This window comes from Carlito syrichta, unplaced genomic scaffold, assembly GCF_000164805.1.
Source record: "Carlito syrichta isolate Samal-C Ts95f unplaced genomic scaffold, Tarsius_syrichta-2.0.1 Scaffold303047, whole genome shotgun sequence".
In the NCBI taxonomy this organism is placed as follows: domain Eukaryota; kingdom Metazoa; phylum Chordata; class Mammalia; order Primates; family Tarsiidae; genus Carlito; species Carlito syrichta.
This window is the reverse complement of record NW_007247143.1, coordinates 115,698-143,116: the sequence shown is the minus strand read 5'-3', so window position 1 is coordinate 143,116 and position 27,419 is coordinate 115,698. Positions and strand designations below refer to the sequence as shown.

At 47.0% G+C, this 27,419-nt stretch overlaps 2 protein-coding genes across 2 annotated transcripts in view; both read left to right on the top strand.

The window, feature by feature from the left end:
- COL14A1 (collagen type XIV alpha 1 chain) overlaps positions 1–27,419 on the top strand; it is a 197,571-nt gene that overhangs the window by 59,522 nt on the left and 110,630 nt on the right. The window contains exons 9-18 of the mRNA XM_021712073.1: positions 291–442; positions 1,511–1,640; positions 2,685–2,830; positions 5,626–5,755; positions 8,938–9,077; positions 15,797–15,923; positions 17,408–17,547; positions 20,471–20,603; positions 21,837–21,896; positions 23,317–23,459. Coding sequence (XP_021567748.1) covers positions 291–442; positions 1,511–1,640; positions 2,685–2,830; positions 5,626–5,755; positions 8,938–9,077; positions 15,797–15,923; positions 17,408–17,547; positions 20,471–20,603; positions 21,837–21,896; positions 23,317–23,459 — 1,301 coding nt within the window. The remainder of the gene's footprint in view (positions 1–290; positions 443–1,510; positions 1,641–2,684; positions 2,831–5,625; positions 5,756–8,937; positions 9,078–15,796; positions 15,924–17,407; positions 17,548–20,470; positions 20,604–21,836; positions 21,897–23,316; positions 23,460–27,419) is intronic.
- LOC103259877 (protein FAM133B-like) lies at positions 18,011–19,788 on the top strand. The gene is given in 2 exon segments (XM_008057535.2): positions 18,011–18,358; positions 18,360–19,788. Coding segments are annotated over 2 exon segments (741 nt in total). The 5' UTR covers positions 18,011–18,043; the 3' UTR covers positions 18,786–19,788.

Below are 27,419 nucleotides of genomic sequence, written 5' to 3'. Positions count from 1 at the left end.
CAGAAGAGCACCTTTAGATACACATGGGCTTAATCGGTGTTTGCTTTTACTATTCACTCATAATGTCTTTAGGAACGTTCTTTGGAGTGAAGAGAACTTAGCATGGCGCCTGGTACCTAGCAGACGCTTCAGTGTTTGAGTAAACAAATGAATCACTGAACCAGCCTATTTAAAGATGAAAACTTGGAGGCACCATAAGAACAATATTTATTTCTGTCTAATGGGATTTCTTAGGTTCATAAGAAATAACTTTGGGGAAGAGTTTTATTTGATGTGTTTCTTCGCTTTAGCCTCAGCCCTGGCCACCACTGGGCCACCTACAGAGCTGATTACTTCTGAAGTCACTGCCAGAAGCTTCATGGTTAACTGGACACACGCCCCAGGGAAAGTGGAAAAATACAGAGTCGTATATTATCCTACCAGGGGCGGAAAGCCAGACGAGGTACGGAGATGATGTTTTGTGCCATTCTTTTCATTCTGTTGTCTGTTGTGGTGGAGAGAACAAGACCGAAATGCATGTGGAGGGAGATGATTGTGTCACAGATATTGTAAATAACTCGACTGAAAAACATTTCCACATGTCCAAGCTGTTCTGCCATCTCTCCATCAGATAGCCCTCAGAAGGGGCCAGGCACGCGTTTCTAACAACTAATTTTTCTTCCTAAAGAAAATGAATTTGAAAGCACAAGGTATAAATAGCTAGTTGTTGGGCCAGGACCCCTTTAGCTATTTGTGCGTTTTTTTTCCTCTTGGGAGTGGTCTGAGCTTTCTGCCTTCATGAAGCCTGTGTGTTTCAGCTCATGTGGTCACACGGTGGAAGCGTCCTCCAGGGCGAGAGCTTCCTGGACACTTGTAGGGATTAGTGCGACAGAATAGCTGGAGCGAAGCAGCCGTGGCTGCATTTTTTATGGTTTGGCCAACACAGGAGAGAATATGCGTCGCCAGATGGTGGGATCCTGTCCGTTTCCTACCTCAGACACCGCAGTTCACAGGAAAATGTTAAAACATGATGAAATTCCCTTTCTTTTTGATACTCTGCCCTCTGATTGACCTCAGCCTATTTCACAATTTTCTTCTGTATTATGACAGGATTTATGACTTCTTAAAGTGTTAGAAAAGTAGGTCGTGGAATTTTAAATCACTTGAACCAGGAAAAAAACCAGAGTGCTTCCAATAGTTCTTTTTTGTGACTAATAAGCCTTTTAAATGCTCCTCAAAGCTCTATGGAAGAATATCACTTCTGCTGCTATTAGGTGGAGTGAAAGGGCTGGGAATCAGCCTGGCAGTGATCCAAGTATTCCCATTAGTATGAATCAATAAAGGGTCTGGACACAGTTCATAAAAGGGTATCACTTTACGTAGGAGTTCAGAGGGTTGACCGCCAGGTGGAAGGAGGACGTGGCCCCAGTGAGGAAATATCAGATGGAATGTTCTTGCTGGAGATATTTTTGCCTTTTGATTCCAGTTCTGCTTTAAGGCATCTCACCCCCCCCAACTGCTCCTTCGCCAGGTGGTGGTGGATGGGAGTGCGTCTTCCACGGTGCTGAGAAGCCTGATGTCCCTAACGGAGTACCAGATAGCGGTCTTTGCGGTGTACGCCCACACTGCCAGTGAAGGCCTGCGGGGAGCGGAGACCACACGTGCGTAACTGGCTCTACCCCACCTCTCGCTCTGAAGCACCGCTCGGCTGGCCTTTCCTGCGCGGAAGCCCGCTCAGGTTGTGTTGAGGACATCCTGAACGGGATTCACACGCTCGGTGTGGTCCTGACCCATGCTAGAGCGGTGGTTTTGCGGGTGCTGCGTGTTGGGAAGGATGTGGTCCACCTCCAGTAGGTTTAGGGGTGAGCAGCCTTGTGTGATGAAGGCACAAAACACATCCATTCATTGCTCAACGCACGTTTGGTGACTGCCTATTATGAGCCAAGACTGTGCTTGGGTTTGTCAGTCGAAATGGAACAGGAGCCCCACGGAATACCAGGGAAGTTATGTGGCATCTGTCTTTATTCCTATCATTGTAACAAGAGCAAGCTTCTAGATATGAGTCATCCCTTCCCTGGGTGTGCTTATAGTAACACGTCCCTGATAACACACACACAACACACACACTTACACACACACCTACTCAGGGAATCATGGGAGGAGGTCATCTTAGAAAAAGGTTGGCCATTCTGCTAGTGATGTCCAACATGAATTGCATTCATGGACAGCACGATGCGAAGGAGTCTGAAAACTGTCTCTGAGAGATCAGTAACAGTGTCGACAGTGCGTGTGCCCGTGTGCCAGACACGGTGGCCACCACCATCTGCACAGTGTTGGGTTTATCCTGGCACCCGTCTGTGAGGCACGTATTGATTCCTCAGGCCACAGACTTGATTGAGTGACCGTGACTTCTCTCAGGGACGGTTCTGTCTAGTCAGGGTTGGAGCTGCAAGCCAAGGACGTGCCGACACATCGGCACCGCGGTGTGCGGTGGGCTCTTCCGTGGACATGTGTTCTGGAGCCAGAGTGTACGCCACGTCCCGAACTTGACTCCATGGTCGGAAGAACAGTCGGGGCCATGTCCGGAGGGCCCAGAAGTAGCCCTCGTCCCCCTCTCCCTTCCCCTCAAATGCGGCCAGTCTTGTTCCACGTCTCTCGAGGACACTCGCACACGCTTGAGCCTTAAGAAGCATTTCCTCCCGCAGTTGCCTTGCCCATGGCATCCGACCTGGACCTGTACGACGTGACTGAGAGCAGCATGCGGGTCAGGTGGGACGCAGTGCCCGGGGCCTCGGGGTACCTGGTCCTCTACGCGCCTCTCACAGAGGGTCTGGCTGGGGACGAGAAAGAGGTGAGCACTTGCTCTCTGCTTTAGTCCTAGAGCCCCTGACTTCCTTAACACAGAATGTCTCACTAGAAAAGCTTAATGTGTCCAATTTAGAATGTTCATATCAGCAAAAAGAAAAAACGATGCCTGTCATCACCCATCCCCGACAGCCATGGTTAGCGTGTAGTTGACAGTCTTTGTCGGTGGGTTTTTAGCACAAGTGGATGTGGTTGTGTGCCTGCTTTCTTTTCATTTATTGAGACCGTCTCTTCAAGATGTCACAGAATATTGCACTTAGTCACTTTATACGCTCATAGTTTTCACTGTGGGTCTGAAGAGGTCGTGTTTAATTAATCTATGTTATTGGACATTTAGATACTTTGCTGCATAAATGACACTTTTATGAATAGTCCTAGCATACGTCTTTGCAGGATTTTTCACTTATTTCCTTAGGATAAAATCCTAAATGGATCTGAAAGTGTATGTAAACTATTAAAGTTGATACTTGATATTGCCAGAGGGTTGAGAGAAATGTTTAAAATTGATTTGCGATATGCAGTTGGTGTCTGTTTCCTCCATGTACACTGAATCAAATTTATTCTCATTAGTTTGAGAGGGAGACAAACACCTCTCACTGATGTGAATTTTTGAATTTATTCGATTTTAAATGATGAACTTTGATTTTCACATGATTTGGGTCCTTGTTTTTAATTTATGGGGGACAGTAGCTCTAATGCAGACCCTTAAGGAGTGAAGAGGAAATATGTCTGGCCCTTGGAAGTGTGTTGACCAGGCAGGTGGGGTTAGCAAGTGAGGTGGTGTGGAGCCTGGGGCTCCAACATGGTGTCAAACCTGCCTCTGGTGACCGACACAGAAAACATGGGGAGTCTGAGTATCAAGAACAGAGCACTGGTGGCGTGAGTCCTCTTATTTCCAAGGGTTAGACAGCTGTTCCTGTTTGTATTTGGAGTTGGCCTGAATTATTCTGGCACAAGAAGTATTAACGATGGTGCTGAAAAGATGCTCAGCCTCACTTGGGAGGAGAAAAAAGTAAAGGGATCCTAGTTTATAACCAATGGATTAGCAAAAGAACCCTTGAAGTCTGGTAATACCGTGTATTAGCACGTGGAAAGCAGTCGCTCCTGTACTCTGGGTGGAGTGTAAACTGGAACAGCTGCTTTGGAGAATATTTTGAAGCATTTCATCCGTTGAAGACATGTACTACTTTTTAGGTATATGTGTAGATATGCGTAAAACTCACAAAGATCTACCAATGCAGAGATTTGGTCGGAAGAAAACATGGGCATGGGAACAAGCAACTCCCGTGCCCATCCATAGAAGAGTGGAAAATGGTGGTGTATTTATATAAAAGAATACCACATAGGAATTAATAATGCCAGCTCTGTCCTTGTGTATCAACATGGATAAAATCTTGACACGATATTTACAGAGAGAAAAGTCACAAATTTAAAAGATCGTGTTGATGTGGTCCCAGTTATGCACATTGTTAAACACACAGGACCATATGCTGTTTACACACATTCACACACATCCAGAGGTGTGTGGAGTAGCCAGACCCATACGTCAACACCAGGGCAGAGGTGCAGAAAGAACAGGACGAATGAGAAAGGGCTTCTGTTTTATCCAAATATACTAGTTCTTCTTAAAATAAAATCTAAAGTCAACATGACAAAAATTTGATATTGATCCAACTTGAGTAGTGAGTACATAGGGCGTAGTACGTTATTTTCTGTATGTTGTATATGTTGAGATATTTCAAAATTAAACATTTTCACTTGGCAGTAACACTGGCAGTCGTATGCTTGCAGAGACTGTCTATGGAGACTTTTTTCGTCCTTCCAAAACATGGGACTATACTGTCACTCGATTGTCACACACTCACAACTGAGAATGTTGGCTAGGTTGACGGAATCCAAGGGTCAGAAAAGTCCCAAAATCAAAAAGCAACTTGCCCAGTTGGGTGCCACCGTGAATTTATCTCTTCTGAATACCGGAAGGGACTTGCCATCACACTGCACAGGCCACTGGTTGAGTGGGCTGGACAAGGGGACCAGCTGAGTCCAGCTCGAAGCAGAGCCTAGTGTCGAAGCAGAGCCTAGTGTCCTAGAGGCCTGGTTGCAAATAGCCGGGGGGGGGGGGGGAGACGATGCCCGTAGGGCCTGGCCTGTGGAGCCCTTGTTGGCGCTCATGTGCTCTGGAGCAGGGGTCCCAGCTCCTGGTCTGTGGCCTGTGAGGAACCCGGCTGCAGAGCAGGAGGTGAGCGGTGGAATGGGGAAGGGGGTGGAGCTCTGCCTCTGGTCAGATCAGGGGTGTGGGAGACTCTCCTGGGAACGTGAGCCCCACCTGTTATGAACTGTGCGTGCGAGGGGTCTGGATTGTGTGCTCCTCAGGAGAATTGAATGCCTGAGGGTCCCTCCCGCCCCCAACCCATGCCTGTGGCAAAACTGTCTTCCTGAAAGGGGCCCGCTGCTCTCGACCACTGCTGAGCAGTCCCACCACCTCTTGGGGCCGTGCCATCCACACGCCTCTTCCAGCTGTCATTGCCATTGTCCAGATGTAAAGAGTTATCCCGACATGGCTGGCGTGGATACTTCCCTTTTGATATGGTTCCAGGGTGTCTGTTTCTAATCGAAAGCAACCCAAGCTGCTTTAAGATGACGGCTGAAACCTGCCTGATGGAGGGGTTGTGTGGAGACGCACAGTCGCATTCCCCAAACTCTCACCTTTATGCTGTCCCACTCTGATCAGCACGAAGAATACACACTGGCAAGGGCTATAACAGCACGTGTTCTTTTCAGATGAAAATCGGAGAGACCCACACAGATATCGAGCTCAGTGGGCTGTTGCCCAACACGGAGTACACAGTCACGGTTTACGCCATGTTTGGAGAAGAGGCCAGCGACCCTGTGACCGGACAAGAAACAACACGTGAGCAGAGCAGCCGTTCAGATGAGAGGCCACAGCTCGAGACCAAAATAGTGTTGGGATTCTGAACTGGCACTACCCATCTAGAAGCTAATTGTCACTTTCAGACGCGTGTGCTTTATTTAGGGGAAGGAAGTGTATTTCTCCTATTTTGGGTGGTTATGAGTGCTAGGATGCTAGATCCGCACTCCAGCGTCTAGAGGATTCCATCTGTGTCTTGGTCTAAGTCAAAATGTGAGGCCAGAGCCCAGAGGGAAAAGCCCAGACTCTGGGCTCACGGGGGCTTAGAAGGAATTCCCAGCTCAACTCATACTTCAGTGGGTGACTATGGACAAGGTGTGTCACATTTTTGAGTTTGCAAAAGGCAGAACAGCAGTTTTGCTGCGTGTGGTTGGTAGAAGATTAAACACGTGTGAGAGCACTCCGCACTCCGTCACTCAGTATCTGTTTTCCATTCTTTTTTTTTTTTTTTAATTGTAGTCTCACTCTGTCACCCAGACTGGAGTGCAGTGGCCTCTCCCGGCCACCGCAGCCTCAACCTGCTGGGTTCCGGCGTTCCTTCCGCCTCAGCCTTCCATTCTTAACAAAATTAACAGACTTTGCTTTTAAAAATCTTTGCTGTTCTTCTTATCTGAGCCTATTTTTGTTGTAGTCTTTTAGCTGAGTAAAAATCTTATGGGCAATACTAATTCTGACTAAATGCAGGTGATTTATAATGGTTTTAGAAGATGTCTATATTTAGCTAATATTATGGACAATATTCTATATTTATAAATTTATAGTAGAATTTTATATTTATATTCTTATATATTTTTAATTTTATATATTTTATTATATACTTATAAACATATAACATTTATATTTATTTATTTTTTAGACAAATATTCAAGGTTGTGCTTTTCTTGCTCTTCATAGAGAGACCAGTGTAATTAAACAACAAAAAAGCAAAAAAACCTGAGAACCCAAAATAGAAAAGGAAAAGAACGAAATCATGCTGGAAAGCACCCAATATGCCATTTGACTTCAGTGATTTTGGGGACTCTGTCCGTTTGGAAGAAAAACTTTTCTCAACAGCCCATCTCCCTCACTCAGAAGGCTTGTTTCTGTGTATTTACTAAAATATGTACAGCTCTTACCCATCATTAGCAGCTCCTAAAAATGATGTCCTACGTTCCTGTTCCCGAAACTGGCATTTTTATGCACTAAGGAAATTAGACATTATTCTACTGTACAACCAAATTTAGCTGAATTCCAGAAAAATTAAGAGCCAAGTGTTCATAGTACTTAATTGTACTGCTTGTTCCTTTTCTACACGTTCTCTCTAGCCCCTTAAGAATTAAGTGGATCACTTACTCATAGGCGCTTGCCACAGAGTCCACGTGTACTGAATTAGTGTAATAATTGACTTTTGGGGTTAGGAGGCATCACGCCTTGTGGCTGTGGATGGTTCTTGTCAGCGTTTGTCTTTAGGGTTTTTGCTCTGCTGGTCCCCTCAGCACTATTGGGGCCTGTGGGGTTTGTGTGTGTGAGAGAGAGGCAGAGGGAGGCAGAGGGAGAGAGAATGAGAGAGAGAGAGAGAGAGAGAGAGAGAGAGAGAAGAGAGAAATTATTGCACGGGTTGATATTAAGGGCTCTGGAAAATAGTCAGCCGTTGTCTGGGTTAAACTCTAATTCTTCTTCTGCTTCTACTAATATGACCTTGGCAAAGTGGTGATCAGTATAATGGCAATAATTGCAACTCTATCCTTGTATTCTAAAGTCAGGTTTAATGAGATAATATATGCTATATGTCAGACTCAAGGAAAGCTCTCAATAAATGTTAACAAATATTTCGACAATAAACTTGTAAAAGCTTATGAAGCTCTCCAAAATTGTGGACAATGTTTGCTCTATTGAATCAGAAGGGGGTCCTTGGAGAAGTTAAAAAAACTATGGAACTGACAGTAATCTGCAGAAATACCAATCCTGCTTTAAATAAGTTTAAAGTAACAGGGAGGTATTTGTTTTGATTTGTCTCACAAAGCCACTGTGATTTATTCAGGGAAGATAGTGACTCATTAATTCCATAAATATTTACTGAGTCTTTGCTATGTTGAGGAGAGGGAAAAAATTAGACCAAATACCCTAGCCCCTAATATACTGGGGGAGAAATACTGCACACCAAAAATCACAGTGAAGAAAAGCAGGAAAGAAAGATCAAGCAAACAGTCTGCAGATATTGGGGCAACAGCCTTGAGAGCAGAGGGACGCCACCACAGTGGCCTCTGTTTACAAGGGACCCAGCAGTCAGAGACAGGGCGCCGAGATGGCAGAGGTCCCGGTTTGGAGGGCCATGCAGATCTTTGAGAGAACTGTGCTGTGCTCAGGGCGTTGGAAGCCATGAGGGAGGTCTGAGCAGAGGAAAGACACTGTCTGGTGTCCACTAGAGTGTAGCTGTTCCAGGGGACATAGCACCAGGGAGAGCAGCATAGTGGGGGAACCACCACAAGCACCCTAGCCAACGGCCGTGGTTTCTACCAAGCCGGCAGCACAGGGAGAAGCGAAGGGGTCGGATCTGGACACGATGGAGGGAGCTGACCGTGGATTGGAAGAGGGTGTTAGAGAAAGAGGAACCGGAGGCTTCCAGGTGTGTGGCCCGAGCCACGGGAGGCGTGGAGTTTTCGTGGCTCAGAGGAGAGGTTGAGGGAGAGGTGACGGGTAGGTGGTGGGAAGATGGCAGGAGACAGTGACTTCATTCTGGCCACCTGAGTTGGAGATGCCTAATAGCTGCCGTGTGGATGCCAGAGGTACCCTTCTCTCCATAGGATTGGGGAATCAGGGGAAGTGGCGTGCTGCCACGTGGTAGGAGAGTCCCAGCCGAGACTTGGTTCAATGTCCTTGCTCTGGATCTGTTAGGACTCTTGTTGACACTGGCTGTCACAAGAATGTACCTAAGTCTTACTTATTTCTAAGCAGCTTGTTCCTAACAGTCACTCTCTGCAAGGAAGCCCTTGCTCTGTGTTAATAGAGAGCATTATTGATTTTTATGAGACAGTTTACTGGTTTTTTGGGACTGTAAGTGGTGATCCAGGTGATGCTTTCCACATGCAAGTTGTTCAGAAGTCGAAGACACTGTTTCTTGTCTTTCTCACACGTACGTCCCTTGGGATTTTAATTGCTTTCCTTCCCTTCCATTTCCTACCAAGTGCCTCTGAGTCCGCCGAGAAACCTGAGAATCTCCAACGTGGGCTCCAACAGTGCCCGGCTGACCTGGGAGCCCGCCTCCAGGAGGGTCAGCAGCTACCGGATCGTGTATAACAACGCAGACGGCACAGAGATCAACGAGGTGGGCCACGGAGTGGGCACGGGCTTGCAGGAGGGCACCCAGCCACTGAAGGCTGCAGAGCTGAGCCTGGTGGCTTAAAGCAACACGAATCATTCGTTTTCTCTCATGGTTTCTGCGGGTTGGGAATGGGGGCTGGGAAGTGACCGTGGTTAGTCCTGGGTTTGTAGCCAGAGAGTGTCTGGAGCCAGTCTTGCCCCCCAGCTTCCTCCCTACGTGCCTGGTGCCCGGGCCGGGAAGCCGGGACTGCCGGGAGCCGGAGTAGGGCTCCGTGTGTTCAGGCAGACTATTCACATGGTACTTGATAAAACCCATGAAGATATAGTATCTTCATGCAGTGACAAATACTTTCAGAAAAATCTTTCCTTGGAAATATGTTTGAACAAGATAGCAAGGTTATTTTTATTTTATTTTTCCTTAACTTGAGCCAGAAAGCTAAAACAAAGAGGAAAATAGCTTGGATCGCGTCATTTCTATTTTCAGACCAAATAAAGCGAGGGCTTTAATATGCAGAGACAAGCTTTTACCTGAAATCACAACCCAGCAATGTTTTGCAGAACGTGCCCTCATAAGAGATGTCGTGTAACGGTTGGACGGTAGGTTCACGTTTGCTGACATATAGAAATAGGATTCAACATCCTCCTTAAACCATCCTAAATCTCGAGGGTGAATAGTCCTGATGGGTCCCATGGGCGAGCTGCTGTGGCTTTGAAGATAGCAACCTGGAGCAGGACAAAGATGGAAAGAAAAAACTCTGAGCTGCAGATGGCCCTTGCCGCCTGCAGTAAATGAGCGACTTTCCTGAGAGTTGTGATCGCAGCTGCACTGTGGGAGGAGGCCTGTGAGACGAATGACTGGCGTGTGCCACTGCATCTGTGGAAGCAGAAACACCTGAACGAAATGCACTCACCCGCTGTTCTTGAAACTTCAGGGGGCTTAGGCCGCGTTCTGTCTTCTCATCTGGAGACGTGGCTGCAGAAGAAATTCCCTACTGAGAGAAAGACAATTCAAGACCAGTGACAGATGGACAGTGGGCTTTAGTGACAGGGACGCGAGGGCATGGTGGGCATGGATGTGAGGGAAGGTGTGTACATCCAAGCCATGCCTGTCTCAACCCCTGCAGAAATCCATGCAGAGCTGCCAGAACTTGGGACTCTTGGAGAGAGGCCAGTAATTATTACTTTTATTTATCTCTCTATCAATCAATCATCTATCTATCTATCTATCTATCTATCTATCTATCTATCTATCTATCTATCTATCTATCCATCCATCCATTTGAGTTGCAGTCTTACTCCGTCGCCCAGGCTGGAGTGCAGTGGCACGCTCATGGCCACCCCAGTGTCAGTCTGCTGGGCTCCGGCGATCCTTCCACCTCAGCCTTCCAAGTAGCCAGACCTTCAGGTACGCACTACCATGCCCAGCTAATTTTTTGATTTATTGTAGAGATGAGGTCTTGCCAAGTTGCCGGAGCTGATCTCAAACCCGTGGGCTCAGGCAATCCCCTCACCTCGGCCTCGCAAAGTGCTAAGATTACAGGCTGAGCCACCGAGCCCGGCCAATTACTACTTTTATACAGAACTTACTGATTAAAAAACATTGACTTATTGAACAGTCAGAATAACACAACTGTATCCACCAATAAATATCTGCTCATTGTAAAGCATCCTCCTTTGGTCATAATTTTTAATAAAATGAAGATCAACTTTCATATGTATATTCACCATATTTATACAGATAATTATGTAATAAAATTATAGCTGCTGTCTAGGCTACTCAGGCAGCTATAACAAAACACCTTGACTGGGAAATTTGCAAATGAAGTGTGTTGTTGCAGTTCCGGAAGCTGGGGGGGTAGGAGGTGGTGGTCTAGATGCAGACACCCGCAGTTTCGATATCTGGTGAGGGACCATTCCTGGTAGCTGGCACTTTCTAGCTGTGGCCCCATCTGGTAGGAAGGCAAACAAGCTCCCATGGGCTTCTCTTAGAGGGGCACTGATCCCTCATGACCAGGTCACCTCCCAGAGGCCCCAACTCTTAACACTACCGCGCTGGGGAGTGGGTTATCAACATGTGAATTTGTGGGGGACAAAAACGTCAGACCAGAGCGGCTGCTGTGGCTTCCTCTGGTATTTTGCACTGTTTGTCTTTTCAAAGGGCAGCCCCAGGCGAATGAATTTGTTAGTAATGTGCGTGTGCTTTTTTGGAGTGTTTCTCAGTCTTGGGGATGCTGCTAGCATGTGCTGTTTCTAATTGGCTTTGTTCTGGGAAGGTGAGCGTTCTAGGAGTCCATCAGCAAACCCCAGCGAGTGTTGAGAGAGGCTGCATTCAGCTTCAGTAAGTTTGTTTTGGAGAGTCTTTCAGTGCGTTTGCCCATTTCAAGATGGGTGATTTATGCGCGCAACTGCCCACACTGCCCAAAAAGGCGTTACCCCCGTGCCCTACTCTCACCCCATCTCACCCTGAGTGACTTTTTTTTTGTTTCCCTGGATGCAAAAAGTTCACAAAGGGAAACGTTTTGCCCATGTGGAAGGGTTAAGACAAAAATGGGCAGAAGCACTCAGAGGCATCCAAACGGATGAGTTCAAACACTGTCTCGAGCAGTGGAAAAAGCCTCTTGATAGCAGCACTGCATCAGACGGAGAGTCTTTTGAGGATGACTGAAGCTTAAACATGTAAGAGTAAATACACAATTTTTAATGAATAAATTCTGGGTTCTTTGGGGTTCCCCTGTGTCTTACTTTACCTCCTTTGACAGTGCTATTTTAAGAGTGAGTATTTCTACGAGATTTTGATTTAAGCTTCTATTTATAGACAACACGGCAGTTGGAGAAAATACTCAAAACATTCTGGAATGAACTTTAAAATGTCCATCTAAAGTCGACACAGGATGTGACATATTGGTTGTTGAAGCTTTTGCTTGGGCCCCAGCCCACGAGTATTTCCTCTCACTCCCCTTCTGCCCTCACATCCCTGTCCTCCGTCCTTCCTCCCCTGCCTCCCCTGCCTCCCTTTCCTCCTTCCTTCCTCCCTTCTTCCTTCCACACCTCTCTTCCTCCCCCCTCCCTTCTCGCACCTCCCCTTCCTCTCTCCTTCCTCCGTCTTTCCTCCCTCACTTCCCCTTCCTTCCTCCTTGCCTTCCTCCTTCCTTTTCCCTCACCTCTTCCCTCCTTCCTCCCTCAACTTCCCTTCCCCCTCCTTCCTCCCTCACCTCCACTTCCTCCCTTTTTCCTTCCTTACCTCCCCTTCCTCTCCCTGTGTCTTGTTTGCATTATCCTCTCGCCAACCTTTTGGAGACTGAGGAAGAAAAATGAGGCAGTTAAACCCACGTGCCTGGCGCTGGTGGGGACGGTGGCGGTGGTGACGGCAGCTACACCTTTGAGATCCCCATGAGCCAGGCACCGTCCGAGGCCTCTCCAGAGTCCTCGCACGGTCCCTACAGAGCCAGGTGACTTGTCCAGCTAGGACAGCCATCACGGGAGCACTGACTGGGAAAGACCTGGAAAGTGCACGCATTTGGGGTAGAGCTGAGTGCTGCAGTTGGGTTTATCAACACGAAGGCCGGTTTGGGGGCTCCCAGAAGCCGGTTCCCAGCAACGATGACTCAGCGGCGTCCAGAGCGGACCCCGAGTCCCTCGTTCCTTATCAGGGTCCCTTCCTCATCCTGTCCAAGGTTGAGCTGAAGCAAAGCATTCGGCTAGACTGAACATTAGTCTCAGAAGTAGTTGCATAACATGAGGTCATGGTCATCTGTTACCATTTCTTCGATTTTTCATCTTAAAAGTATTGCCAAGAGAATCAACTCCAGGATGAATAGTTTAAAACATGAGATTTTAATGAATAGAAATAAAGAATAGAATAAAATAAATCATACCTAAGGGTCTTCATTTGATGCAATAACATGATAATGTTGAAATCATATAAAATATACTCTATTCAGCATCAAAGAAAATGCTTTAATAAGTAAACTCGATCCTTTTTAATAGCTACACATACTTTTTTCCCTTTTAGTGTCCTGGTGTACCCAAAATTAGATTTTAAATGCTTTTGTGTATGTTTGATATCTTTGCAAAATTCTTTTTCACAGATTTCAGACTTAGAAACAAAGTCAAGGCCGAGCTAGACATTTCGGTTAGTCATCTTATGGCTCGGGGCAAGTCAGTTACATTGTCTGGGCCTCTGGTTTTTCACTGGAGAGCAGTTATAATAGGGCAGGGGTCTGGTGGGAAGGCGAGGGGCACGCTGCCAGGCAGACAGTGGTGATCAAGTCCCTGACACTCCGTTGGCATCAGAACCTCTTAGCTGCGACATTTCAAAACACAGAGAGCAATCTGTAGGCATCATTTAGGAAAGTATGTCTTGAACTCACATTTGACATGTGGATTCATGTTTTCTGGGAATTTAAGTAACGAAGCCATCCTTTGAATAGGGTTTGAATAGTGTTTCCAAGTCTTTCCCAGTCAGTGCTCCCGCGATGTGAAATAGGATTTCACATCGGAAACACCTGTTTTGAGTTTAGATGGTTTCCCCTTGGGCATGTTCTCTAACTTTTTGAAATCTTGTTTTTTCCATGTTCCAATGGGGGGGTAATAATTATCTTCCCTAGGGGATCGTGGTGAGGATTAAGTGAGTTAATGCACGTGGAGTGTGGACAGGAACCCGACTGGAATAGACACTAAGTGCGAAGAGTGACCTAAAGCGTTGTCCGCCCCAACTTGGAGAGAGATGGCGCATTGCCGGCTGACTGTTGCTGTGTGACCAACACTCTGGCTTAAAAGGTGGCTTGTGTGTAATGCAGCCTGGGCAGAGCTCAGCGGGACAGCTTGTGTCTGACCCATGGGTCGACTGGGGTGACTCTCGCCTTGTCTGGGTGCAGGACTGGGCTGGATTTCCAGGATGACCTCACTCCTGTGTGTGTCGCTCCAACCAGAGTGGCTGAAGGGTGGGGGCTGGTTAGCCCTCCCCACGGTGCAGTTCAGGGCCCCATGGGGTGAACTAGAGACTCCTTTTCCAGGGTTGGTGCTCTCCTTTGACCTGCAGTTGGCTTCTTGGCGATGCGTGTAGTTTCTGGATCAGCACTGGGTCCAGATGCGCCATCTCTTTTGAAAGACTGTGTAGCCTCTATCCTCTTCTACTTGTTCTGTTTGCTCAAAAAATACAACTCAATGGACAGTGGTGAAGAAGCTAAGACGGGCTGCCTCAAGGGGTTTACCCTCTGCGGGAGGTCAACAGCACACACCGAGGTGAAGACGAAATAGCTTCAGGCTGGCATGGGTGCCAGGGAGGACACCACAAGGGCAGCACTAGAGAACCGCCCTACTTATCAGTGAGAAGAAGGGTGGAAAGAGACAGCCGCTCTGTGGAAGATATTTAAGCAGCATCCTGACAGGTGAAAAAGGCCTGATGCTGACAAAAGCTAGGGGATAACCTCCCAGAAAGAAGGGGCTGCATGCACAAAGTCCCTGAGGTGGGAAAGCAAGGAGCTGAGAGGCCATGGTGGTTGGATCCCAGCAGGCCATGGGCGCTGAAAGGAAGGGTCATGCCCCAGATGACGTGTGACTAAGAAGGGGGCTTGGCGCATGGCTTTGACCTGCAGGGCGGGAGATGGCCTGTGAAAGTTTATGCAGGGACGTGACACTTTATGTTTTGGTAAAGGTCATTTTGCCTGCCATGAGCAGGCACCTGTAGTATGTTAGTGGCCTTCCTCTTAACCTCAGGTGGCATCAAGATTAGTCACTGGTGGTGCTATGGTCATGGCTCCAAAACGTCTCTCGAAAACGTTTGAAGTGGATGGTTTGGCAGAGGCTGTTTCAGGTGAATGTAATCATCCCTGCCATGTTCCAGGGCATCTTCAGAGATGGGTGTTTCAAAATAAGCCATTATAAGTGCTTGTGAGGCTCCTGGAGACTGTGCCCAAGTCCTCTGGTGCCAGCAACACGCACCTGGCCTGCAGCACACCCTGAAGGTGCCGCCCGCGGCCCAACACCCAGCCCTCTGAGAGAAGGCCGCATCTGCTTTTCCCTTGCCTGGGAGGTGGCTTCCGTCAGGGCCTGGTCTCGGAGTTCCTGCCTTGCCTTCTCTCACCTGGTGGCCACTGCCTGTCTCCTGTCACCTGGTGGCTCCTGCCCCGTCTCTTCTCACCTGGTGGTTTCCTTGACCAAGATTCATTCTGGGCTGTCCTGTTTGCTTCTCTAACCCCTCCCTTTTCTGACACCCTGGGCCTTATCCTCAGAACTTCATCTTTTATGCTTGTTTCCTCCAAATGTGTCCTTCTGTAGAAGGTAGACTATTTCAAGCATTTGCATTTTCTCTAGTATCGACATTCCTGATTCCTCCGTGCCATTGCTGGCGTGTGCTCGTTCAGGAATGACCATGTGTCACAGAGTTGGAGAGCTGACTGGCCCAGGCAGTGAGGCCAGAACCCAGCAGCTCCCACAGATCTGGCTGGAACTGGCACACACGCTGGTTTAGCTGTCTTCACTTTATACCTGTAACGAGTGGAAATAAGACTGACTGCAAAGTCATCCCGAGAATTAGCTGATAGGTGGTCTCTTTGAGGCGTGACTAAGAGATGTGTGTATGAACTAGCCGTTTCTATGACTCCGTGACTTGCCTTGCAGTGTTGATAGCTCTGCTGTCGGCCAGGTGAACAGCAGACAACAGTAGTGATTCGTGCCGTCAGAGCGTCTCAGATTCAGTTGTCATGCCCGCTCGCTTTGCAGGTGGAGGTGGATCCTGTCACCACGTTCCCTCTGAAAGGCCTGACACCGCTCACGGAGTACACTGTGGCCATCTTCTCCGTCTACGACGAAGGACAGTCGGAGCCCCTGACTGGGACGTTTGCCACAGGTGAGCCTCGTCGTGGCCGCCCAGGTTTCGGGTTCAGCTTGTGGAAACCAGAAACCAGAGCCTCTTTTTCAGCTGTGATTGAGGATCGAGTGCATTTTAATTTTATGTGATTATTATTTTATATTATAATTGTATCATATATTAAGTATCGATATATGTTCTTATTACTTTATGCTCGTGTTAACAAATGAGCACTTAGATGACTACTACGTGTGCTGGCTGATTATTTTCTGTCAAAACAAGGAAAAGAGAGAAAAGACCATCTGAAATGAGAAGGTCTCAGTTCTTAAAAAAAATGTTCATTGTTCTCTTTCTAATCTCATACCTTTCATTCCGACGTAAAACTTCCATGTCCTTCTTCCATTCATGTGAGTGTATGTGTTGGATTGGACTTCCAAAGTTGTGGGTGTCCAGCAGTTTGGACCTACAAAAGTGACAGTGTAATGTTATTTAACTGAAAACATTAGTCAATAGCAATCTTCCTGGAGCCAATAACAATCTTCCTGGAGCCTAAAATCATCATACAACAATAAGTAATATTTTAAATGCTAAAATTAAGGATAAGACACGAATACATCATTTTCCCTTTCTATATGTGCCTATCTATCATTGGTGACCCAGCCAGTGTATTATTGGTCACCCAATAAACATGACACTTTTTTTGCCTCTTGGTGGCAATAATTCTGCTGTTTACTTTCTGAATGTGTCATTGACTGTGTGTGGACACAAATTCAGCGCTGTATTGAGGAGAGGAGAAGGTAGTTTGGAGAGATATGAGGAGGAAGCAGGGTTGAGAAGAACGTCCCAGAAACGTTCGCCAGTTTCACAGCACCTCCTGAAGACTGATCTAGTGGGAATGCTCCCAGTGTCCTGTCAGAGTTTTAAAGCCCCTGATTTCCAATAATAAAAACCAATGCCTCGACAGGAATTGTTCTGGGGGGAGCTGGATGTGAGGCTCTCTGTTGCATGCTCCAGAAGCGCGTGTGCTCTGGGACAGGGCTAAGTCTGAAAGTCTGTGTTCGCGTCTGACGCCATCATGTGTACCCATGGAAAGAGTGCAAGTGCTTCTCCAGGACTTTCAACCAGGGAGTGACAGCCGCGAAAGCAAAGAGGGCTGAAGGCTATGTTCCTCGGACCCCTGGGGCACCAGGTTTTGTTAATCTCCTCAAGATACTTGGAAAATAATATTTTGATAAACTCATGACTACAGCATTCTTGTTTTTTCTAGTTAATGAAAACAGCCAAATAGAGAAACTAGGAGTTTGGAAATTACTGGAACACTTTAAAAACCCACAATTTCCATGGTTTCTCTGACTCCTGCCGCTGGCCATGCTGGAGACGAAAGGGCAGGCCACGCGGGAGGGGCCACCCAGCTTCCCTCCGAGCAAGACGTCCTCAGAGAGTCTTCTGCAACCCGGAGCCGTGGAGCTTTGACTTCTGCATCTTCTCCCTTGCCTCACAAAGTCTCTTTCTTGGTGTTGTAGAGGAAGTTCCGGCCCAACAGTACTTGGAAATCGACGAGGTGACCACAGACAGCTTCAGGGTGACCTGGCACCCCCTCTCGGCAGATGAAGGGCTCCACAAGTTGATGTGGATTCCAGTCTACGGGGGGAAGACCGAGGAGGTAAGTTGTCCACCACGGACTGAAAACTAATTAGGGGTATTTTTTTCAAGGTTTTTTTGGCCCCTACTTTTTGCAGACATCGGGTCTTGTGACGTTGCCCAGGCTAGTCTTGAACTCCTGGGCTCAAGTGGTCCTCCTGCCTTGGCCACCCAAAGCGCTGGGGTTCAGGTGTGAGCCACCATGCCTGGCTTGTCAAAACCTTTCACCCAGAAGCGAATGCCTGCTGCTGCACTGGAGTTGGTCTTGACTTAAACAACTTGAGAATCCTGGAAGTGACTGATCTTTTCATGGCATGGAGTCTTACAAATGTCAAATCATGTGATTTTTCTAAGATTAAATGCATTGTTGCCAGACCTTAGTCATACGCCTTATATATTTGCAGATTCTTTGATGTTAATCAATGACATTTAATAAAACTTCAAAATGCCCCTTTTGTGATATTAATAATTTATTTGCGCCGGTCTCCGTCGCCGTCCGCCCGCGCGCAGGCCGCACCATGGGGAAGCGGGACAACCGCGTGGCCTACATGAACCCAATAGCAATGGCCCGATCAAGAGGTCCAATCCAGTCTTCAGGGCCAACAATCCAGGATTATCTGAATCGACCAAGGCCTACCTGGGAAGAAGTGAAAGAGCAACTAGAAAAGAAAAAGAAAGGCTCCAAAGCTTTGGCTGAATTTGAAGAAAAAATGAATGAGAACTGGAAGAAAGAACTAGAAAAACACAGGGAGAAATTGTTAAGTGGAAGTGAGAGCTCATCCAAAAAAAGACAGAGAAAGAAAAAAGAAAAGAAGAAATCTGGTAGGTATTCCTTCTTCTTCATCAAGCTCTGATTCTTCCAGCAGTTCTTCTGATTCTGAAGATGAGGAGAAGAAGCAAGGAAAACGGAGAAAAAAAAAGAAGAACCGTTCACATAAATCTTCTGAAAGCTCTGTGTCAGAAACTGAATCAGACAGTAAGGGTAGTTTAAAAAAGAAAAAGAAGTCAAAGGATGCATCTGAAAAAGAAAAGGACATTAAAGGTCTCAGCAAAAAAAGAAAGATGTATCCTGAAGATAAACCTTTGTCATCTGAGTCTTTATCAGAAGCGGAGTATATTGAGGAGATACGAGCAAAAAAGAAGAAAAGCAGTGAAGAACGAGAAAAAGCAACAGAAAAAACAAAAAAGAAAAAGAAACACAAGAAACACAGTAAGAAGAAGAAAAAGAAGGCTGCTGGTTCAAGTCCTGACTCACCATGACATGAATTAAAATTGGGGTTCCCTTATAAAGAAAGTGCAATGGCTGAGGAAATTTCAGCTGTGAAAAATTACAACATATTTACTAAAATGCATGAATTTCCTTGTTTTTAAAATTATTCCCGGGACTATTCAGTGGCCACTCAGATCCGCTGTGTGAAAGGGCAGTGATTGTTGCCTGCTGCTTGAACATCTGTTTTTTTCTCTTCCAGTTGATAACTCTGGGCGATAATACACTGCAGTACTAGTGGTTAAGAATTTGGGAATAAGATTAATATTTTTGACTACAAGTGTCTAATGATAAATCAACAGAAATAGAATCTGGATATATTTCTAAGATGTAATCAGAAATGATCGGATGACTCTAGTTAAAACTTTGAAAGTGAGGATCACGTTCAAAAGGATATTTCAAAATCCTTACTCTGTAAATAAGTGTGTTTTAATTTTTTTCCCTTGTATACTTTTATTTGCCTGGGGTAGGAGCTTTCAGGGCGGAGGGTGGGTAGTTTGCTATCTCTTTAGTAGCAGAATAGTGTGCCTTTGATCCTCACACATCTCTATTTGTGGATGCAGTAGTCATGCTTCCCAGGGTGGTCAGAGCCAGTACCAGCAGTCTTGCTCTTTCCTGAGCTGGTGACATCCTTGAACTTTGTCATGTGCTGCTTTGAGTGAACTGGAGAAACAGCCCTTTGCAGCATGAGAAAAACCCCAGAAGCTCTGGGCTTTACCTCCACTCCAATAATATATATTTTTTAGCATTAGAATGTGTTATGTCTTTTGAACTAATTTTTATGACATTTTGGCTTTGGAGAGGAATTGTTTCAAATAGACACTGGTACTTTTAAAGATTCTAAAATGCATGTTTTATATACTGTTACGTTTTAACCAGTTAGGAAAATTTTATGTAACCAATGATTACTTTACTTTTTGTATGACTTTTGTTTAGGCTGTAATGTTTAGCTTTTGTTAAGTCCTTTCTCTTGCTTTCTTAAGTTCGTAATTGTGTATATCAGTCTACTTGCCAAGGTATTCAGCATGTAAAAAGCAGGGTTTTGATTTTTTTAAACAGCTTCATATTGAAGCTGAGACTTACATGAACAGCCGAGCAGCAAGCCTAGTGTGCTGTGTCCCCTTACATAAAGCTATTGCCATAATCTTAGTAAATAGAACGTTTTAAACGTTGGTTGTCTTTGTACATTAATAACAAGTTATGATGAGCTAAAGAGTTGTTGCTCTTCCTACGTCATATATTTCACTAAGATTTTGTGCCTCATCTCTACTGCTGAATTGTTTACCAGGAATGTGAAAAGGAATTGATAAATCTTATTCATTTACATTTTATATAATCAGGTAACATGAAATATAGTTGGATGTACAATTTTGCCTGTTACAGAGGGTTTGCTAATTATAGTGGTATATGCACAGAACATGTTGGCATGACAGCAGGCTGAATAAATAGCTATTTTACTTAAAAAAAAAAAAAAAAAAAAATAATTTATTTGCTGGGGGATTGAAAGGAAGAAAGCCTCTGGCTTGACGTCAAAACGAACTTCAACAGCCTTGGAGTTCTTTATGCTTGGTTATTTCTTACGTCCACATGGAATGTCGTTCCTTCTTTTTCTTTGGTTCACGTTCTTCCCTCTCCGTACTCACATGAGCCTGGTGACTGAGCACCAAATGCCTTCTAGGTCGTCCTGAAGGAAGAGCAGGACTCACATGTCATCGAAGGCCTGGAGCCCGGCACGGAGTACGAGGTTTCCCTGCTGGCTGTCCTGGACGACGGGAGTGAGAGCGAGGTGGTGACCGCGGTCGGGACCACACGTGAGTCTTGGGCCAGCCACGAGGTGCTTCTGCTGCTACCGTGGCCCCTCCTGACACCCCTTCACCCGCCGGCGCCCCTCCCCCTGCCTCCTCCTGGTGTGGGGCCTTGGTTTCCCTCTGTCCCAGCATGCTCCATACGTCCTCGCCTCCGAGGCGCCCAGGCAGGAAGTATCCCGGTGTCCTAGACTGTGGTCCCAGGGGGCGAGGACCTGCCGTCGTCTGGCCCGCGGCGACAGTCTCCAGCACTTGGGTGGTGCTTGGCAAGCGTTAGCTGTAAAGACTCGCTGAGCGGGTGGGTGGATGGAGAGATGGACGCGTGCACAGATACCATGATTTATAAATGAACAAATTGGCAAACAAGTAAACCCAGGACTAACATGTCCAAGAGTTTCTGGAATTTTACAAGTTGATCTTGGTCCCAAGCATCTTGTACAGAGTCCACCCGCTGATTCATTCATCGCTTCATTTTTTACATGTGAGGTATTAACCACATAGTACATTGCCTTAGATTGGGGTCCTTGGAACTGGATTCAGAGACAGAAAATTGCACCCCGCAGGCTTGCTGAGCGTGGGGTTGGGAGGTGCTTATGCAAGGAGTAGGGGGCAGCAGGCAGTGGGAGAAGCTGACCCTTGGCTTGGTTGTTCTCAGGAGCTTAGGGTTGGGACACCCTCAGTCTTCCCCGATTTGGGCACAAGGGCTGGGCCTTTGCACCCCCCACCCGGGCGCTGGAGGTGGGCCCGCGCTGACAAAGTCTGACCTCAGGCGAGGCGGTCTCCAGAACTTTGGGCCGCTGGCAGCCACTGCTCCCGCACCTGGTGGGTGGGATTTGGGATTGTTTGCCCAGGGTGGCCACGGAGCCAGAGGCTGTGCTGTGGGCCCAAGGTGGCCGTGGGAGACAGAGGCTGTGCAGATGGCCAGCCATGGCACTCCTGGGGGATCCTGCTGGCAGCTGTCTTGCCTCGGTCGACTGCATGATTCGGTTTCTTTAGCGGCCACGGCTGTGCCATTTCTGAGGCATCCGGCCCTCACAGTTGTGTAGCTGTGATTTAGGAAGCCAGATATCTGGGGTGAGAACTTCTTTGGATTTCGGTTTCCTGATCTGTGGAGCAAGCACATGTGTTGTGGGCGTGCGTGATGGAACATAGCGGGAATCTTCCTTGAGAGCTACACGATGCCGTACACAAAGCACAGACTTACCCTCACGAAATTCTGAAGTCATGAACTGTTTTTAGTTGACAGCATGTGGACAGAGCTGCCCACGACCGAGGCACCAACCAGGCCTGTGACTTCAGGTAAGGGTGGCAGGGGCCATTCCCCCTGCATAGGGTTGGGCCTCAAACGGGAATCGGGCTGTTACGAGTCAGGGAGAGAGCCACCCCCCTTCCCTCCCCGGTACTTGGCCAGACCCCTCCTCTCAGACCTTGGCATCTTCTTTGTGGCAGAGCCTTGATCTGGTGGCCGGGCCTGGCTGACACCTGCTCCCTGCCCACCCCTGTCAAGGACTCCGCTGTCCCGAGGTGTCAGCCCAGCGCCTCCCGGGCCTCAGCCTCTTCTGTGTCTCAGCACCCCCGTGGCTCGCGGTGAGGGTCATTCCAGGCAGGCTTCCTGTGTTTCTGGTTGCCGAGGCCCAGCTCGCCGTCCTTCCTGCTTCCTCCTCGTCTGGCTCTAAGCCCGTCAGTGTCTGCGTCGACAGGGTGAACCCAGCTGGATGACCTTGTCCGTTTCCTCACCTAAGCACTTAGGGGTCCCTGCTGTCCACTTGGCCGTGCATTCGTCCTCCACTAGTCTTTGGTGAGCCGTCTTTGTGTCTCCAGGTCTCGGGGCCCGGTGTCCAGTCTCTCCTCACGGGGCTTCACATCCTTCCTGGTCTCAGCCATCTATCTCTTGCCTCCTGACGTCCAGAACTCTTGTCCTGGATGTGACAAGCCCCCTCTTCCCCTTGCCCGGTGGCCTCCCCTGATTTTTCCTCGTAAATGTCGGTCAGTCTCCTGTCTCCTCTGTGACACGTGCTGTTTTCGTCAAAAGTTCATCACAGTGCACTTTGAAGGCCTGGCCCAGGCCAACACACAGGAAGAGGCCAGTGGGCGTCTCCGAACGCATTAACCAGCGAGTAGAAAGAAAGGCGAGCCAGACGAGATGGATGCAGGAAAGGAAGCCAGGGCAGAGGAAGCAGAAGAAATGGGCCATGGGGGTTGGGGTCCGGAGCTTGGGAGACAAGCAGGGACACCTGAGCCCCAGAGCCCGAGTGATGGTGCTGGGCAGACGTCAGAGAGGAGACAGCCTCGGTGCGGGGTGGAGGGGTCACAGCAGTCTGGTGGGAGGCATGTGCTTTGGGTGGCAAGTGTTCAAAAGGCTGCAGGTAGAGGGTGTGTGTTGGACATCGGCCCACTGGGAGGCCGGCCACAGCGCCGCCTGCCCCGCATCCGTGGAGCCAAGTGCAAGGTTTCACGAGGCCCCGGTCTCCTTGTCCTGCTTGTGAGGGGATGCGCAGAGCCAGTGGCTCAGAGGGCCCCGGGGCTCGTCTGGAAGCGTCTCTCCAACCCAGTTCTGTCTGACCCCTGAGAACCGCTGAGGCTGAGCCCCTCTCGCTCCCTGTGGTCTGCGGGACAGACAAACTGAGCCATGCTTGCTGCAGCCACAGAAGTCCCTGGGCTTGTTGTGGAATGTGATGGGCTGGCAGTTGTTTCATCCAGTTTATTGTGTTTATTCCAGTTTTCCTGACAGGAATCAGAAACCTGGTTATAGGTGACGAAACCACCTCGAGCCTGCGGGTAAAGTGGGACATAGCTGACAGCAGCGTGCAGCAGTTTAGGGTGACCTACCTGACGGCGCAAGGGGCCGCTGCGGAAGAAGTGGTAGGAACGGTCTGTATGAACGCGCTGACCAAAGCCCCTTAGATGCAACTAACAGCTGGCGACGCTGTCTCTGAGCTGATGCACGCCCTGCAGCATCTCCACTGGTAACTCTTCTATCTCCAGGCACTAACGCCCTCTGCTAACCCACACTCCACGCTGGCTTCTGGCCGTTCTGTCGCCAGATCTGGCTCCACATACAGCTTGCCTTTGAGCATGCCTCCCGTGTCGTCTCTGATGCCTCGGCCACCTGTTAGAGTGCTGGATTCTAACTTACACCTAATCTCTGCGTGGGTCTGTATACAAGACTTATACAGATCACAAAGTCTTTTCTTCCTTGGGCATCTGGTAAAAAGCTTTTAAGCGAAGCACATAAGAGGTCTACTATACAGTGTGGCTCAAGCGTTCCTAATAAAATGCCATCCATAACAAATAGTCATATTTCTCATCGACATCAACTCACATTGAGTAGATCTATGGTCATTTCTAGTTTATTCCTAGGCATGGATGTCTCCTTTTAAGGATTTAGATGTTTACATGTTGAGTTTTCTTTAAGTTGTGCGATCTGTATTTCTTTTTCTAAAGGGTAAACCTTGTACCCTCTTAAATCATCACCTTCCCATGTCAGTTTATATCATATCAGTCCTTTTATTTAGTCTAGAACCTGGAAGTGGTTTCCTGGACATGTTTCCAGTGAGACCAGATAACTCCAATGATGCTCCTTTTAGTTGTAAATATGCTTTTTTAGCCTCATTACATGTTTTTCTTGCTCTGCTGCATTATTCCTGACACTCCGGGAAAGAAGTCATCACTCAGACCATATATTTCAAATGACTCATAATCGACAATTTTTTTTAAAAAGTTAAAAATTGTAGTTGACAAAGACATAATTTGGGATATTTTATTTCTTCTGTTATTGCCCTCATTTTGTAATTTAGTTCCTAAAAATGAGATCAGTAAAAATTTCCCAGGGTCAGAGGGTTTTTTGGCTCTTGTTTTTTGCTCTTTCTAAGAAACATAAGAAGCTTCTTAGTGTATTATTTCTGCTAATTTGGAAAGAGTAACAATTTAATCTCATGCGTGCACTTATAAGCTACACAAGGTAAAATAATAATAATATTTACTTTGGGTTGTCTCTAGATGATTTTCCCTTTGCTAGTTTCTTTCATTTCACACTGTTTATTTTTGAAATACTTGGACACCTAGATGAAGGGGAAAAAAGATAAAAAGTCTCTTAAACACTTTGCCTTAGTAAAACAAACCTTTAATAAAAATGAAAAATATTAATAAATTTGGCGGTGATTATTTACTGTGCAAAACTTTTTTTTTTTGCTATACAGAGGAAACTACTATAGAATTCTTTAAATTAAACATCAAACTCCTTTAGTGAATCATGATTAATTTGGGTGCATACACACTTAATTTAATCATGTGGAGTGAAGGGCAACTTCTCAGGGACTCCCTAGAGAATTAACTGGAAATTTACGCCGGCATTTTATAAAGTGTTGCTGTACCCATGGGAGGCCTGATTATTGGAGACAGAAAGTGGCTGCAGGTAAGTTCAGATTAAGAAACTGAGGGAGGCCAGACAGATACAGACCCTTGTCAAAGTACAAGGGTCTTGAGATCACGTGGACCAAACAATGTCTTAAAAAAATGATACGAGGCAGGGAAAACAGATGGCTAGGACATGTTACAGAAGCAAGAGAGGAAAGGTGTTCAGCTATAAGGAATGCCAGATGGTCTTTGACTATGCCAGATGATTGACTTTAGGTGAGGACAGAACAAGCAAGTGTGCTGGACAGCAGTGCATGTATGTAACATTGCAAACCGAATGTCAGCTGTCATGCATGTAAAACAGGGGAATTGAATTTACCTTTCCAGGTAAATAGAACATTTATATACTTTCTAGATGTAATTAAATTTTCCACATATTTATAAGAAAAAGCCTTTGAACTCTTAGAAATAAAACTATGAGTACCTGTCAAATATTTTGTAAGGATTGACTTTCAACTCTGCTTTGAACTGCAGAGCATTGGCAATGGCATTGCCTTAAGTTTTGTTGTTAGAGTGGGAAGGTGTCTCACTTGTTTGTAAAATCCTCGTCAGGATTCCAGGCTTTTCTAGAGCCTAACTGTCAAAATCTGTGACTAAAACCTGGATTCTGAGTTGCAGGAAATTTTCTGGATAGGGTCACTCAAAGTGTGGCTCGGTCTTCTACAAGAAAAGTTCAGATGTTGAGATTAATCTTTTAGACACATTGGTAGCTGTTTGACACTGCTGTGGCAATCCAAGAACATGATTACAATTACAGTCTGATCTTACAGTAAGTCCCCTACATTCACACCTCCAAGTAGCAAACTTTCAAAGTTGTAAACATGTGTTTGTGAGTCCAGTCATGTAAGTTCGTTCATGTGTCTGGTGTACGTTGTCATGTGCATGCATCCTCTACAAGTGGTTGTGCTTTTGTGCACTTTACAGTACCATCTAGAGCACAGTTGTACAGTATCTTTATTTCAAGCCCAGGATGTCTAGAAGCAAGTGTACAAGGAGCAGTGATATAGCTGCTACGGCTAAGAATCACCAAGTGACAACAATGGAAACAAAAAATGAAAATAATTGAGAGGGGAGCGGTGCAAAAAGTTTGTAGATGTCACTTGTTTTTGTAACACAAATCATTCAACCATATCAGCATGATGCTAAAGAACACGGACAAGATCACAGAGCACGTGAAGTGGGCTGTGCCGATGATGTCGACCATCATTTGGAAGAACGTGGAACAGTGATGGAGGAGACGGAGAGACTTCCCACACCTGAGTCAAGTCCCACTCGGCTTGTTGCTGATTCAAGAGAAAGCTAAAAGCCTTTATGAAGACCTGAAGAAGCAGCACAGCGGAGAATCAGAGGGCGCCTCTTTGAATGCCAGCCACGGCTACTTGCGTCCGTTCAAGGCGAGAGCCAGCCGTCACAGGGTAAAAGTAGGAGGCAAGGCAGTGAGTGCGGATACAGGAGCTGCCTGGGAGTTTCCTGAAATGCTTCAAGAAGTGGCCGATGATAGAGTGTATTTGCCTAAGTGGGCTTTTCATGTGAATGCATGCCACAGGACTGTTCTGGAAGAGGATACCTGACCGAAGTGGCATCAGTAAGGAGGAAAAGTTGATGCCAGACTGTACAGCAGCAAAGGAGAGGCTAGCTCTGTTGTCTGGTGGCGATGCTGCCAGCGACGTGAAGCCGAAGCCTCTCTTGGTTTATCATGCGGAGAACCCAAGAGCCCTTGAAAGCAAAGCCAAGGCCACTCGCCAGGACTGGCTTTTCCGCCACTTCATCCCGAGGCGGAGGAACGTTGCCTGGAGAAGGGCGTCGCCTTCGGCATTCCCTTGCCGCTTGACAGTACTCTGGGACAGTACTCATGGACGACCTTCACCCCAATGTCAAAGCCGTGCATCTGCCACCGGATGCTACGTTGCTCATCTGACCTGTGGGCCAGGGATTTACAACAACTTTCAATAAATACTTTTTAATTAAATTTGCTATGATTAGCTACATCACTAGGCTGGCTGCAGGCAAAGTTTGGGCTTCTAGGGGACCCATGCTCCCTCAGGAGTGGACCAGGGACCCGTTGTGTTGTCACGTGCCCCCCACCTTCCTTCACCCCTCCCTCCCCTGGCAGTGCCCAGCAATTGCCGATCCCTCCCCTGCACTCGGGTGACTGATACTCAAGGCCCACTTATGAGTGAGAACATACAACATTCAGTTCTTTGTTCTGTGATAGATCACTTTGTATGATGGTCCCCAGCTCCATCCAATTTGCTGCAAAGCCCATGCTTTTCTTCTTCTTTAGGACTGTGTAATACTCCATTGTGTTTATGTACCACATTTTCTTTATCTAGTTAGTCCACTTTTGATGGGCAGTAGGGTTGGTTCCATATTTTTGCTATTGTGAATAGTGCTGCAGTAAACATG